Here is a 16,626-nt window from a genome sequence, read left to right on the forward strand (position 1 = left end):
AAAGTCTTGTAAACTTTTAAATAGGTCTTTATACGTTTTAAAGAACGTTAGTTTTTGAGATCCAAGAATTATGAGACGGACCTAATCCTAACCATTTCACAAACACTTGATTTCCTTTTCGCCGTAGCACTTTTTCCACCAAGTAGACGTCAGGATATTTAACTTTTTGTAATTCCTCTCGATAAAAACCACCCATAATTTTTTCATTGGATGCATCTTTGAGCAGATATGTTGTTGGGAAAGTATTACGAACAGAATGTATTGTAAACACTTCGTTAGACCAATTGGGAGTATAGTTTTTGGTGAAGGCGTGTCGATGCTTGCTCACTCTGACGTGATCACCGACATTAAATTTTTTGGTATAAGGATCGACAATTTTTATGTAATTATATACAGTTTTTAACAGTGTCGATGCGTTTCTGTTATTTACCTCGCTAGGTTTCATTCCTATCGTCCTGTGAACTTGGTTGTTATAATCCAGAATTAATTTGGGAAGCAATTCCAACCAACGATAGTTACCTTGCATACTAAATTCTTTCCACATTTTTTCTTTTATTGTTCTATTAAACCGTTCAACAATAGAACTCTTTAAATTGGAAAATGAACTGTAGTGATTGATGTGATATCGTGACATGAGCTTTTTAAAATCCTCATTGTAAAATTCTTTTCCGTTATCCGTTTGCAGATTCTTCGGTATGTTTTTCCGCTTTTCCGATAGAATTGTTTCCATAGCTCGCGTAACTTCTTTGCCAGTTTTGTTTTTTAGTGGTACAGCCCATCCATACTTTGAGAAAGCATTAATAACTGTTAGAATATATTTAAAATTACCATTTGCTTTTGAATAAGGTATCATCTCCACTAAATCAGCTTGAAATAAGTCCGTTAAACCTTTTATAATAACACGTCTGCGTTTATACTTTTTCCTCGCGGACGCGTGCAACTCGTTTACGACGGACCTTTTAATATCGCTCATTTTCTGGATATTTCAATGAGCAGTTCTACCATAAATGGTTTCTTGAGTAAAGTGGTCTTCGTTGTGGGTTTGCAAACTATTTTATCTCCAAAGAAGAGAACATTTAACTTTTTATTTGGATCGAAGATACTTCCGTTAATAATCATTTCAACGTCTCCTTCAAATCGGTATTTCACTATTTCACCAATATATAAAAAGTTTATATATTTACTTACGTAACCTAAATTTTGAATAATGTAATAATTATCCGTTGTATCCGTAGTTCCATCTCCGCTAAACGTAAGTATAGTTGGTTGTTTGAAATATCGTTGTAAGTTTTCACGTTTATTAAAATGAGCAGCAATGTTGTGTCCGTGTACGTGTTTACCAAACTTATCGATCGTCATACTAGACGAATGTTTTCCGAACTTGCTTAAACTCATCTGCTCTAGTTCACAAACGTCGGTGTTTTAAAACAAAAAATGTGAGAGACGTATATTTATGATAATATTTTAACGTATAATCTCGGCCTCTGTTAGCTCCGATATTATTGATGATATTTCATTGACATGTGCAGAATGACCTGCAGTTTGCGAGGCCATCAACAAACGCAGTCTGTCGACAAGTTCGTTGGGATCGTCCCAATACTCGTATTCGATAAGAGCCCCAGGAACGACTTGTTTTTGTAATGCACCACCGACTTTTTTCTTCGGATTCGGCCAGTATTTAGCCCAATGCACCTTGGGTTTGTTACCTTCAACGATAGGCTTGATAATATTCTGAAATTTCCCACTGTCGTCCTCAGTAGTCATACCTGCCTCTGGAATGTAATTAATGTACGGAGCATTTGAACGTAGTAAGATATCTTTGTAGTTGCGCATGTCCTGAATTGTAAATTTGCCCGGTTCGTTTTTAAATAGTAAATCATATAAACCAACGGTTCCCGTATATTTGAAGTTTCCAACGTGAATATCCTGATCCTCAAAGTGAACAGGACTGACTCCAATGTAGAAACCTTCGGGAGTTTCGCGAACACCGTATAAACGATCATAATCATCTTTTAAATCAGTTGTTAAACCAACAATATACGTTCTGGGCAAAGGATGAAACTGACTCAAAGCGGCTTGTACCTCTGGAGACTCCAATCTTTCTTCTATTTCATCTTTAAGTCGTTCTATTCGATTATGTGCGTCCGAAATAAGAGCTCCGGTATCCTCGCTAGAATCGAGGAGTTCTTCTTCTTCGCCCGGCGGAACTTCATATACTTCTTCTTCTGCATGAGCTAATGGACCAAGAGGAGAAGACGTGGGAGAAGATACCAACCTTTTTTCAGGAGTCGATGTAGCAAATTTTCGTCGTTGTTCTTTTAATGGAACTTTCGGTTTTCGAATAAAATATTCGGTCTCGGTTTTAGCTGGTACGTCAGAAATATCCGGCGAGTAGCGTTGTATCTTAGATATCAATTTTTCTTCTTTTGGAGATAAACTTCGTTTTGGAATGGATAGTAAAGGCGCAGTGTCAAGTTTTGCGACAATATCCTGTAAGGGCCTTGCGATGGGTGCATATGCGGTTTCCGACCGAATCCTTGACTCCTCTAAGTCTTCTTTTAAAGAACGAATTTTGTCTCTCACGACTTCTCGTGCCGCGATAAGTTCTGCAGCTATCGTCTTGTTCATTGTATGATGTATGTGAAGTTACTACGAACTGTACAGCTGAAGTCGTTAGTTTTAAACTTCAATGAATTTATCAAAACCCTTACGGTAACGTCCCTTAGATACACTACAATCTAAATCAATAACTAGGATGCCGTGTCTATTCTCCCAACAAGCATCGCTAATTTCCTTTAGCCGATGAAACTCCATATCGCTCATTATGTGATCTTCAAATACGTGTTTTAAATTTGTTAAGTCTTGTTTAAATAACACCAAAAAGTTACAATTATCGCGAACTAATTGTTTTGGAATTGCACTATAACTTTGACAAATTAGAAAACAATCAATGTTTTTATGTCGACCATACGAAAAAAATTCCTTAATGACATTTTGACCTGTACAGGAAACATCGTCAAATACGACTACCGAATATTCTTTCGCATCTTCCGGTCGAATGAACTCGTCTATATTAGAAAATTCATAGTAACCGCAATCTTTTATAGGTTCAATTAAACGTCTTAAAAAATCGTACTTATTTTGGTATAACGAATTAGAGCATAAGTACAAGTTTAGGAAGCGCAACCCATTACGTGCAACTAAAAGCGATAACATAGCATTTGTTTTTCCGACACCTGAGGGTCCTACAATTAAACCTCGCTTACATTTTCCACCAAATAAATTGCTGTGTCTTGTAAAGTGTTCTTCGACCGAACCATTACTAAAATTTACTATAGGCAGTGTTAGAAGTTGCGGTAAACATTTTAATTTCTCGTCGATCATGATTCTCGTACTAAATGAATTGGATAAGACTGAATGAAAATATAGCAAAAGAAACTATATATACATATATTTAAGAAGAATAATAATAATAATAATAATAATAATAATAATAAAAATAAGTATAATACCTTAACCATTTAACCTAACATAACCTAACATAACCTAACCTAACCTAACCTAAGGAAGAGGAGGAAAAATGGTTACCACTCCTCCTCCTCTTCCTGTTCATCCCGCACTTCATACGGGGGCGGAGGCGCTGCAGGTGTCGGTGTCGGAGGTTCTATCCCAGTCGAACAATGGTGTATGTGCATGTTTTGAACATGCACCTGCCCTCTCACCACTGCCGACTCTGAGACAATACTGTTTACCTAAGAAGATTATGAAATTAAAAACGTGCAAAAAAGATTATAGATATAGCCTACCAGCTGAAACAGGGTATCTACTTTGACCTCCAAAGACGCAACTCTTCGCTCCAACGTGAGCACCCTCCCGAAGTTGTTGCTACCGGACATCTTTTTTAGCTAGGAAGGGAAGTTATTAGTATGTAAAGAAGACAAAATGAATTCTGCTTTTTTCATTTCAACGGTTAATGTTGCAACGGTGATGTCGAGTGACGTTGTTAAAGAGTGGTTAGAACTCGACGCCAGCCCTTCCCTAAACTGTGCAAGTTCTCTCAAAGAGGTCTGCAATTGAAGTACCTTTGCATGAAGGTCTTTATAAAAATTTTGATACAAAATATTAATTTCGGTCAAAATCTCCTCTTTGGTTGTTTCTACTGCTGCACACATTGCATTTGAAAAAAGGCTGGCAGGTACATCGGAAATGACTGAAGTAGCGGGAATTGTGTCCACCCTTAAGATTTGTACTTTCGGGCTTAATGAGGGAACTTCTATGGTAGGAATGTTTATGTTAGTAGGGGGAGTGGGAATCGACGAAGCTTTAGAAGAAGAAGCCTTAGAAACAAAAGCTGCATTAATAGCTTTAAGGTATGTCCGGTTTTCGGTGCAGTGTTGGGATACCGCCATTAAAGAAAGAGAGTCGTTGGACTCATCGCCGCTAGCCACTTCCGAGTGTGTCACTTCAACCTTTGACAGAGTCGCAGGTTCAACTGACACACGCTTGTGTTTGGTACTTCGCGAACGAGCACGGGTCTCCCGTCGAAGCTCTCTATACTTATCTGGCGGTAACCACACACCTGCACCCTTCTTCCGGTGTTCACGGTTCCCCGACTTTCGACGAAGTGAAAGTGAAAGGTGTTTCACATTCTTATCGTCGACTTTCGAGGAACCTGCGATGTTTGGAAGCGCCGTAGCTTGCTGCACATTAGATTCAACGTTTGGATCCATCGGCTGCTCATTAGGCTGCACGTTTGGATCCAGAGCCTTCTCAACAGTCGACATGTTCAACAGGTTTATGTCAAAACTGTTTAACAGAAAGGATTCCTGGCTGGCGAAACCCGGAGCAGTTAAATCAATTTGACTAAAACCGTCTTGAGACATCTTGATAAGAAAAGAAAATTAATTAATTTTATTTTAATAAAAAAAACATGTATACTTACATCGCTTGATGAAAAATACAGTTGCACGTTAAAATCTAACTGCAGAGGGTGCTTGTCAACAAAGTGCTGAATGATAGGATATGAATGATAAAACGTTCGAAAAAATAAAGTTATGCTTACCAATAAAAGTTAACTTGAAAAAATAGAAGGAGCTATAGGAATGAAAAACACAAGATTAAAAACAATATATGTCAAGAAAGGAGACTATACTTACCAGAAAAAAGTTGCAAAGTTGCTGAAATTACGATGTTAAAAACTGATCGGTCTAATCGAACTGATCAGCAGTAAGCTCCTGTAGGAATTGGGAAAAAAATATCAATTTAACATAACAAACAAATAAACAAGTTGTACTCACAAAAACAAAGTAGAACGAGCTGTCATGATGAAATAAAGCAAGAATATATTATATAAACATGGAAGTAGAAAAGGTTACTTACCAAATAAAACACAGCAAAAAAAAGAGAAAGCTGAATGAACAAGGATGTCTAGGAGTGGAAAAAAACAATTTTAAATATTATATAAACATGCAAAACAAATATAGTTTTACTCACCAAAAAAGAGAAAGTTGTAGAAAGAGCTGTAGTGATGGAGAGAAAATGAACGTTATATAAACATGATAATAAAGAAGGTTGTACTTACCAAAAAAACTGAAGAACACAAACACTTAAGTGACTTTCAAAGGCTGGGAGGTGCCTTCTTATAGTAGAGTAATGAAGGGGGGCGTGGGGTGGGGCGTGACAAGGGGGAGGAGTGGGGAATGGGCGGAGTTAGAGTGGGGGTACTTTTTTTCTGGCTCTACTTTCCTGGCAACCGGGGGGGGGGGGGGGGGAATTTTAGATTTCCCCCACTCCCATCCCCACTCTTCCATCTCCACTTTGGGAGGAGCCTGAGGAGGAGCATGGGAGGAGCATAGGAGGAGCTTCAATAAACAATCCTTTTCCCTTTTTCTTTTTTTTTTTTTTTTTCTTCCTTTTTTCTTCCTTTTTTTCCCCTTTCTTTCTTCCTTTTTTTCTTCCAATTTAATACTTTTTCAATGTACAACCCAAGTCATACCAACCCAACCCAATGTATACATACCATGTATTCATTTACATTAACTATTTTTTCTTTTAAATTAAAACAACTTTTTACACTTTTTACAATCTTTTATTATTATTAATTTACAATCTATAACTGACAATGTTTATATACTAAACCATACATAAAGAACAATCCTTTCTTGCCGATGGTGGACCATCAATATGCGTTTCCCAATGAGGCAAATTATAATGTTCAAAACAGGGCAGCTTGCTTTGTAATCGCTCATCGTTTCTATACTTCAACGGTAATTTAAACCAAACCGCCGCCAAATCTAATGGCTTTACTTTATTGATATAATAATCGATTGGTAAATAACATAATTCGTAGTTTTTAATATTCGCAAAAGATAAACCAGATTCGTATCTTTCCATAATATCCCACACTTTATTAATTATAAAAGTTGAAAGTCCCAATCTGGTAACTAACCGCCAAAGACGTTCCATCTTGAACTGCTCTACCGCTACTACCCGTCTGCCTTTCTCAATTCGTTTACATATAGTTATAGATGTCTGAATACGTATGAAAATAAATAAAAAACATTCGATAAGGAGCACATACTTGGTCTCTTTTTATGATAGGGACACATCGGCGCACCAACCTCCAATTTGCATTCATTTTCCGGCAATTCTTTTACCGGTATTGTTAAAATTCTTCTTAAAAATGTAGCTTTCTCACGTCCTTTTACGTACGCTACTTTTGTCGAACGACACAAATAATAAACGATCTCATCGAAACGAGACGCAGGAACAAACCCGTCGTTCCAATCAATACAATGATGATGACTCATTAACCAATTCGCCGTATTGCGAAATTTGGTAGATAGTGAAGAAAAGCTTCGACTAGGTTGAAACACGTAATGACTTATACAATGATTACTGTCGTAAGAAGCCAGTTCCTTTGGGATAAATTCTTCATCGTTTATCGTGAAACCTTGAATGTCCAAAATAATAAAATCCCTTTGAAAAACCATAATATCCATAATATACCACTATATGCAAACGTTTCCTTCGATGTTTAGAGATACACTAAATGACGTTGCTTCAACAGTACCACTATATTAATTGCTTAACCATTTTCGTAAGAGGCGAATACACAAATGCTCTGTCATGCAGAATTAATGCGTAAGCTGTCGTACCTTCCGGAATTGGATTTTTCGTTGAATACTCGATTTTTATTTCTACTCCGCTTTTATGTATTGCTTCCTGTTGATACGTGCAATCGATTCCAATTAACGGCGCGTAAGTTTTAAATTCTTCCGGTGAAAACAAAGGTTCGCTTTCTTGATAGTAGTATGCTTGCTGAAATCTTGAATACATATCATACAAAATCGCATAGTGATTGTTATCAAAATCCACATTCAAATTATCGTACGGAAAACGTTCTCCATTCAAGAAAACCGTTACGTTCGTTAAGTTTATATTATCAAATAATGCCATGTTTCCTTTAAATATACCCTTTCGATTTGTTTGAAATCCGATGATTATAAATCTAGGCGTTTCCAATTGTGGAGCAGTTTTGACGGCCCAAGATTGCTTCGTAGTTTGAGGTAATTGAGGGTACTCGTGTATTTCCCACGATCGAAAAGGAACGTGAATGTCTACGTTTCTTTCTGATAGTTTTGTTAATGCCAACTGTTCGCGTAATCCCACCGCCACGTGAGGAACTCTCCATATAATTTTATTAATGATCAATTTCAATTTTTCATCGTTCGGAGCGGCTGCTGGTTGAAAGATGACGTCCGTATCATCGTGTCCGCGAATTAGCACAAGTTCCTGTCGAACGTTCATCATGATCTTTCTGAAATCTTCTGCGAATCCTAGCAACGTTTTTAGCGGAACGCTAAGACCGAAATTTCCATTTTTATCTAAAGCCTTTGAAACACCCGCTATATCATCTTTCCAAGGTTTTATGTGCCAACCGGCGTTCTCTAATTTCACCACCTCGTTCTGCGTAGATGAGAAATAACCCTTCATGCATGAGCTTATACCGACGTTCCGCACACCATCAACATGTACTCCGTTAATAAGATATCGAATATCGCTAAACATAAATGCAACGGGATTGTTAACCAATTGCCCCGTTGCGCTGGCATCTTTTGTTATACTTCCGTCCGCGGCTAACTTACGAACGCTACCCTCGACGTATAGATAACTCTCGCTCGGTAAAGTATAATTATCTATTTCCGGAATTGAAATTCTAATTTCGTCATTGTTATCGAACGTGGTCGATCCAAACGGTTGATGCGAATGGAATTCATAACTTACGATAGAGTGATCTGTTTTTATCTTATCCGTTACTTTTAAAATGTCCATTACTTTAACACTTCGTATCCTAACTGAACTAAATACCTTCGATTGACTGGTGATAATCGATGAATGGATCGTCTTCTACTGCCGCTACGTTGACTGATGACGCGCGCTTTATAGTTTTCTCCATTAAACAATTTTCTCGCTCTGTCTCTTCTTGACCACCGCATTCTTTTGTTTTGATATAACACTGTCATAACGTTAGTCAAATTTAAATAATTCAATTTATCGATCTCAGGTGAACTCTCACTGTTATTTCTTCTTCTCTGAAGTCTACCAAGTTTCCGTCCTGATCAAGTATACGTACTGTTAAGCTACTAATCACGTTCGTTAAAACCGGTAAATAAATAGGTAGTTGTGGTGATTCGATTATTTTAAAACCTGCCGGAACGTTTGGGAAAAAATGATATAAAACGTGCACGGGAACTCCGTTATTATACGATCCCGTCACTAAATTACAATAAATTTGTAAGGCGTTCGTTTTATTTATGTTTACTACGAAATCGGATTCCACTTCCGTATCTCTAGGTAATATTTGAGGCTTGAAGCCAAGTAACGGCCCTATAGAATTATCGCATGCAAAATTAATTCGACGGGTACTTTTTATTAAAGAATGTTGTGTGTTATTATTCCCCTTAATCCTTATTACGACACTTTTAGCGTGTCTTTTGTCTAGCTGTTCATTCACGAACTCGGCAATATCATCAATATCGTACGTTCCAACAGGTACTATTATATTGTTTTTAAAATGTCCTGTCTTATCTTCGTATTGGATTACGTTGTTGTTTTTATTAACGTTTGCTAAACTATTAAACGTTTCGAAATTCAAAAGAGCCAACTCGTAACTACCAAATTCGTTCAAATAGATCGGAGGATTAAAATTACAAGTCAATTCAGATGACTTTCCAGTCAACGTAAATGTATATGTCGTGTGTATTGCTTCTTTCTCCATTACTTCTGAACGTCTAAACGTCTCTAGACTCTAATAGGTTCTTTTATTACTTAGAAACTTCAGACACAACTGTCCGCAATTTTGATCTATTTCTCTTTGATATCGACAGTAATTATACTTTACTTGACCACCCCTACCGTCTGACAGCAAATATTGTTCAATTTCTAATGGCGGTCTTAAATCACCGTAACTGTCGAAATAGTATATGTCCTTGTCGTCTTTCTTATAGGCGACCCAATGAGTCCCTCGTCCTTTCAAGTTATCCAAGTTAACAATACCTCTTTCCTTCTTTTTAATCTTACTCGGGAGATTGTCTCTCATAAATATACCCCGAAAATGTGGAATTTTTAGTACTTTCGCAAACTTTTCCAACTCGACGTTAGTTAACGCACGACGAGGTATTCGAACTAGTTTTTTGAACTAGTGGTTATACCGCAACCTTTCTTATAGGGCTTATTGAAGTAACCTGTGCCGCCAACATTATTCCCCTTTCCTTCAATAAACAAACCGCAACCTTTCTTATATGGTTTTATATAAAATCCGCTACCTACGGCCTTTGCTTCCATAGCCTTGTTATGTCTTCGTTCTTCATCTAATTGCTCTCTAGCTGTTTTCGCGTTGTTTATAGTTCTTGCAATAGCGGCAGCACCACCGCCGATACTACCTAGGGCACCTAAAGCTGCGAACAGGGGAATTAAAGGTAAAAATCCTCCCGTTTTCGGAATTCGAATAACTCGACCTCTAGGTTCGGAAATTCTTTTTCTTATCTTTTTCAAAGCTCCGTACGCCGCTTTAACGTTTGTCAACAAATTCTTAGCACCTGATCTCGATATTGCGTTGCGAGCGAATCGAAGTGCATCTACAAAAGATATAGCTCCACCACGCTTTACACGCGTTCGGACTTTTTTTAAAGGTCGTCGACCCGTACGATTTCTTTTTCTACCTACGCCCATACCGACCGCTACTTTTGCTTTCATTAAGGCGGCAACTGCGGACGATGCCACTTTTTCTCCAAGAGTAGACTCTTTATTTCGTATTCGTTCTTTCGCTGCTTTATATAATGCTCTGTCTGCGTCGTGTCTAAATTTTAAATTTGAACTGACCGTATATGCTATATCGTGTTTCTTACACGCTTCGTCTAATGGATTCACGCCTCGATCTCCTCTCGATAATCTCTTTTCCAACTTGGTACCCGGTCCACAAAAATTATATCCTGGCAAATGAAGTTCTATCGGAAGTTTATCTATCAACTTGTTAAAAAATCCTCGACCAATTCGTTTGCCTGTCAAACGATAACTGTTACGATTAGGTTCTAACAAATTCATTTTATAATTTCACTCCTTCTTCCTTTTCTTCACAGTTAAAAACTAGAAATGAAGCTCTGCTGTTGTGCTTTAAGCTTTTATTCCTTTTAAATATTTTACAAAAACAGTTTTGCTCTTAATTTATACTTAAATCTATTAATATTATTATTATTCAGCTACACTTAAATCTACTAATATCCTAAAAATTAATTGTTACTCAGTTAAAAACATTTCGATTACTCTACAATGCTAAAACGTTCTTGATATATATTTAATCTATAATCTACATCTAAATATTTTTCTAATAACTTATTTACGTTTCTTATCCTAGTCTTAAATCTAATTCCGTCCAACATCTTTTCTTCCCAGTCACTTATCCTTGATTGTCTGTAAGCAAACGTCCAAGTGTGCATTCGGTACACTCTATTTTTCGATTCGCAAAACGTCACTTTTTTTTCCATTTTATTCACTTCACATCTTCATTAATGCGTGCAAATCTAAATCCAGTAATACCTTATCCATACCGTATACGAGCAGTTCTTTAGTTACGCACAAATGTTCACTTGGTGCACCGTTTGAAGCAACCAATATATTCGATTTTATATCACCTTGCATTGTTGATACCACATCGATCACGCTATCGTAATAATTTTTATATTCCATACACTTTAATACTTCTACCCTACTCGAAACTAAATCGCTAAGTTTCCACAATTCGTGTAACGAGTCGTAAGCCAGGTAAAATATTTCTGACCCCCTTTCCATTTTCAACACTTTTCGTACATTTTCTATCCATTGGCTGCTGCAGGTCACGCCGCTTACAACGAAATGTGGTGGTGCCGATAAATCACCAACAAAACTATTCATAATCAATTGTCTGCTATTAATCACATTTTTCCATTCGTCTTCGGTAAAAGTTATGCATTGTCCTTTTCCCATTAATCTTATAACCGGATCAAAATGTAGATTGGCAGACATGCCAACCGATATCCATTTCGTTCGACTTTTATTTAAATAATATGTACTCTCGGAGAATAATGGCGCTTGATTACCTTTTTGGAGATTATTTTTCACTGCCTCATTTAATACTACGTTACTTGTGAAAGGTAACTTTCCACAATTTTCTACATAATGTTGTTGATTGCTAGGAAATACGTACTCCGCTAAGTCGGAAGCCAACAAATTAATTCCATCGAATACCACATCCTTTTTTCTTTGATTATCACTTCCTAGCGACACATTTGTTGCAGTTGTCTCATTACAATTACCCTCCATTTTGATGTTTCGGACAGGTTTTTTATTTTCACCCTTTTCAAATGAATTTACAGCAGCTCTCTTAGTTGGACATTTGGGGTTCGGTCTGGTTGCCACTAAACATCAATATTATTGTTTACATTAGTACATTATCTACTTGTATTACATTTGAATTACTTACTCGTTACGTTAAAAATCCTCTGTACTAAATGCACCAAAAATCTACACGATATTTTTAATATGTACTAAATACACAAAAACCTTACTCTGAAGCACAACACTCTGCGGTACAACTTCGACCAACGTTTGTATTTATAGCAATACATAAGGTTGCTGGTGGGGGGAGTAATATTTCACATCATTACCGAATATATCTATTATACATGTTCTAACACGTCATTATATCGTGAGACGTCAGACAAAACGCATGACAAATTTATTAAGAAGCTCTTAAAAAATATCTCGCAGGTGGATCATGACTCATCTACTACTAACAAGTTAGTTGACCTCCTCCTCAAACCTGTCCTCCCAAAAAATTTGCCGATTCAAGAACCTCCTCGCATATTCTTAAATACCCGTACACCTTTACATAATAAAATAAAAAATATCTCGCAGGTAAGTTATGACTCACTTATTTGTATACCTACATATCTCAAAACCGTATACCTTTGTGTATAATAATAAATTAAGAGATATATCGAAAACATTAACAGTTCATTGAGAAGCGTCGAAGGATAAACATAGTAATTGTTTTCATCTAGGTAAACAGGTTACATATAAAGATAAATTTTTAATAACATAACCTAAATAAAGATACATTTTTAATAAAGATAAATTTTTAATAATTTCGTCAAAATAACATGACCTTCTCAAGTTAATTGACCTCCTCCTCTCTTCATCGAATCTCCTCCGACCCTCAAAAGAATCGCCGATTCAAGAACCTCCTCTCCTCATCGAACCTCCTCTGACCCCCAAAAAATTTGCCAGAGTACAGAAAAACTTTTACTACAAAAGTTGTAGCAAATTGTACCCTTAACGCAATGGTCTGTAACATTTTTGCTCCCAGATGCATCAATGTCGAAAATATTTCAAGAATGTTAAAAATAGAAGAGTGTTGAAAAAAGCGGTATCGGAAGCATAGTGCAGAAAAACTTTTACTACAAAAGTTGTAGCAAATTGTGTCCTTAACGCAATGGTCTGTAACATTTTTGCTCCCAAATGCATCAATATCGAGAATTTTTCAAAAATATGTAAAATAGAAGAGTGTTGAAAAAAAACGGTATCGGAAGCAGAGTACAGAAAAACTTTTACTACAAAAGTTGTAGCAAATTGTACCCTTAATGCAATGGTCTGTAACATTTTTGCTCCCAGATGCATCAATGTCGAAAATTTTTCAAGAATGTTCAAAATAGAAGAGTGTTGAAAAAAGCGGTATCGGAAGCATAGTACAGAAAAACTTTTACTACAAAAGTTGTAGCAAATTGTGTCCTTAACGCAATGGTCTGTAACATTTTTGCTCCCAGAAGCATCAATATCGAGAATTTTTCAAAAATATGTAAAATAGAAGAGTGTTGAAAAAAAACGGTATCGGAAGCAGAGTACAGAAAAACTTTTACTACAAAAGTTGTAGCAAATTGTGCCCTTAACGCAATGGTCTGTAACATTTTTGCTCCCAGATGCATCAATGTCGAATATTTTTCAAGAATGTTAAAAATAGAAGAGTGTTGAAAAAAAACGGTATCCGAAGCAGAGTACAGAAAAACTTTTACTACAAAAGTTGTAGCAAATTGTACCCTTAACGCAATGGTCTGTAACATTTTTGCTCCCAGATGCATCAATGTCGAGAATTTTTCAAAAATATGTAAAATAGAAGAGTGTTGAAAAAAAAACGGTATCGGAAGCAGAGTACAGAAAAACTTTTACTACAAAAGTTATAGCAAATTGTACCCTTAACGCAATGGTCTGTAACACTTTTGCTCCCAGATGCATCAATATCGAGAATTTTTCAAAAATGTGGAAAATAGAAGAGTGTTGAAAAAAAACGGTATCGGAAGCAGAGTACAGAAAAACTTTTACAACAAAAGTTGTAGCAAATTGTGCCCTTAACGCAATGGTCTGTAACATTTTTGCTCCCAGATGCATCAATATCGAGAATTTTTCAAAAATATGTAAAATAGAAGAGTGTTGAAAAAAACGGTATCGGAAGCAGAGTACAGAAAAACTTTTACTACAAAAGTTGTAGCAAATTGTACCCTTAACGCAATGGTCTGTAACACTTTTGCTCCCAGATGCATCAATATCGGGAATTTTTCAAAAATGTGGAAAATAGGAGAGTGTTGAAAAAAAACGGTATCGGAAGCAGAGTACAGAAAAACTTTTACTACAAAAGTTGTAGCAAATTGTACCCTTAACGCAATGGTCTGTAACACTTTTGCTCCCAGATGCATCAATATCGAGAATTTTTCAAAAATGTGGAAAATAGAAGAGTGTTGAAAAAAAACGGTATCGGAAGCAGAGTACAGAAAAACTTTTACTACAAAAGTTGTAGCAAATTGTGCCCTTAACGCAATGGTCTGTAACATTTTTGCTCCCAGATGCATCAATATCGAGAATTTTTCAAAAATGTGGAAAATAGAAGAGTGTTGAAAAAAAACGGTATCGGAAGCAGAGTACAGAAAAACTTTTACTACAAAAGTTGTAGCAAATTGTGCCCTTAACGCAATGGTCTGTAACATTTTTGCTCCCAGATGCATCAATGTCGAATATTTTTCAAGAATGTTAAAAATAGAAGAGTGTTGAAAAAAAACGGTATCGGAAGCAGAGTACAGAAAAACTTTTACTACAAAAGTTGTAGCAAATTGTGCCCTTAACGCAATGGTCTGTAACATTTTTGCTCCCAGATGCATCAATATCGAGAATTTTTCAAAAATGTGGAAAATAGAAGAGTGTTGAAAAAAAACGGTATCGGAAGCAGAGTACAGAAAAACTTTTACTACAAAAGTTGTAGCAAATTGTGCCCTTAACGCAATGGTCTGTAACATTTTTGCTCCCAGATGCATCAATGTCGAATATTTTTCAAGAATGTTCAAAATAGAAGAGTGTTGAAAAAAAACGGTATCGGAAGCAGAGTACAGAAAAACTTTTACTACAAAAGTTGTAGCAAATTGTACCCTTAACGCAATGGTCTGTAACATTTTTGCTCCCAGATGCATCAATGTCGAAAATTTTTCAAGAATGTTAAAAATAGAAGAGTGTTGAAAAAAGCGGTATCGGAAGCATAGTGCAGAAAAACTTTTACTACAAAAGTTGTAGCAAATTGTGTCCTTAACGCAATGGTCTGTAACATTTTTGCTCCCAAATGCATCAATATCGAGAATTTTTCAAAAATATGTAAAATAGAAGAGTGTTGAAAAAAAACGGTATCGGAAGCAGAGTACAGAAAAACTTTTACTACAAAAGTTGTAGCAAATTGTACCCTTAACGCAATGGTCTGTAACACTTTTGCTCCCAGATGCATCAATATCGAGAATTTTTCAAAAATGTGTAAAATAGAAGAGTGTTGAAAAAAAACGGTATCGGAAGCAGAGTACAGAAAAACTTTTACTACAAAAGTTGTAGCAAATTGTACCCTTAATGCAATGGTCTGTAACATTTTTGCTCCCAGATGCATCAATGTCGAATATTTTTCAAGAATGTTAAAAATAGAAGAGTGTTGAAAAAAAACGGTATCCGAAGCAGAGTACAGAAAAACTTTTACTACAAAAGTTGTAGCAAATTGTACCCTTAACGCAATGGTCTGTAACACTTTTGCTCCCAGATGCATCAATATCGAGAATTTTTCAAAAATGTGGAAAATAGAAGAGTGTTGAAAAAAAACGGTATCGGAAGCAGAGTACAGAAAAACTTTTACTACAAAAGTTGTAGCAAATTGTACCCTTAACGCAATGGTCTGTAACACTTTTGCTCCCAGATGCATCAATTTCGAGAATTTTTCAAAAATGTGGAAAATAGAAGAGTGTTGAAAAAAGCGGTATCGGAAGCATAGTACAGAAAAACTTTTACTACAAAAGTTGTAGCAAATTGTGTCCTTAACGCAATGGTCTGTAACATTTTTGCTCCCAGATGCATCAATATCGAGAATTTTTCAAAAATGTGGAAAATAGAAGAGTGTTGAAAAAAACGGTATCGGAAGCAGAGTACAGAAAAACTTTTACTACAAAAGTTGTAGCAAATTGTGCCCTTAACGCAATGGTCTGTAACATTTTTGCTCCCAGATGCATCAATGTCGAATATTTTTCAAGAATGTTAAAAATAGAAGAGTGTTGAAAAAAAACGGTATCGAAGCAGAGTACAGAAAAACTTTTACTACAAAAGTTGTAGCAAATTGTGTCCTTAACGCAATGGTCTGTAACATTTTTGCTCCCAGATGCATCAATATCGAGAATTTTTCAAAAATGTGGAAAATAGAAGAGTGTTGAAAAAAACGGTATCGGAAGCAGAGTACAGAAAAACTTTTACTACAAAAGTTGTAGCAAATTGTGCCCTTAACGCAATGGTCTGTAACATTTTTGCTCCCAGATGCATCAATGTCGAATATTTTTCAAGAATGTTAAAAATAGAAGAGTGTTGAAAAAAAACGGTATCGAAGCAGAGTACAGAAAAACTTTTACTACAAAAGTTGTAGCAAATTGTGCCCTTAACGCAATGGTCTGTAACATTTTTGCTCCCAGATGCATCAATGTCGAATATTTTTCAAGAATGTTAAAAATAGAAGAGTGTTGAAAAAAA

The 16,626-nt window shown here is 36.2% G+C and overlaps 1 protein-coding gene across 1 annotated transcript; it reads right to left on the reverse strand.

Annotated features, from left to right (window-relative positions):
* Positions 1 to 3,539: 3,539 nt before the first annotated feature.
* Positions 3,540 to 5,068, reverse strand: LOC139432372 (uncharacterized). The gene is made up of 3 exons (XM_071200872.1): positions 4,943 to 5,068; positions 3,807 to 4,883; positions 3,540 to 3,752 (listed from the first exon to the last, which is right to left on the reverse strand). The coding sequence occupies exon 2, from the start codon at positions 4,881 to 4,883 to the stop codon at positions 3,906 to 3,908; it is 978 nt and encodes a 325-aa protein (XP_071056973.1). The 5' UTR covers positions 4,943 to 5,068; the 3' UTR covers positions 3,540 to 3,752; positions 3,807 to 3,905.
* Between the last annotated feature and the right edge of the window lie 11,558 nt (positions 5,069 to 16,626).

Source organism: Onthophagus taurus, unplaced genomic scaffold (assembly GCF_036711975.1).
Source record: "Onthophagus taurus isolate NC unplaced genomic scaffold, IU_Otau_3.0 ScKx7SY_15, whole genome shotgun sequence".
NCBI lineage: Eukaryota > Metazoa > Arthropoda > Insecta > Coleoptera > Scarabaeidae > Onthophagus > Onthophagus taurus.

What these genes read in the sequence shown, in the direction of transcription:
- LOC139432372 (XM_071200872.1), bottom strand. Translation starts at nt 4,883, where the DNA reads ATGTCTCAAGACGGTTTTAGTCAAATTGATTTAACTGCTCCGGGTTTC.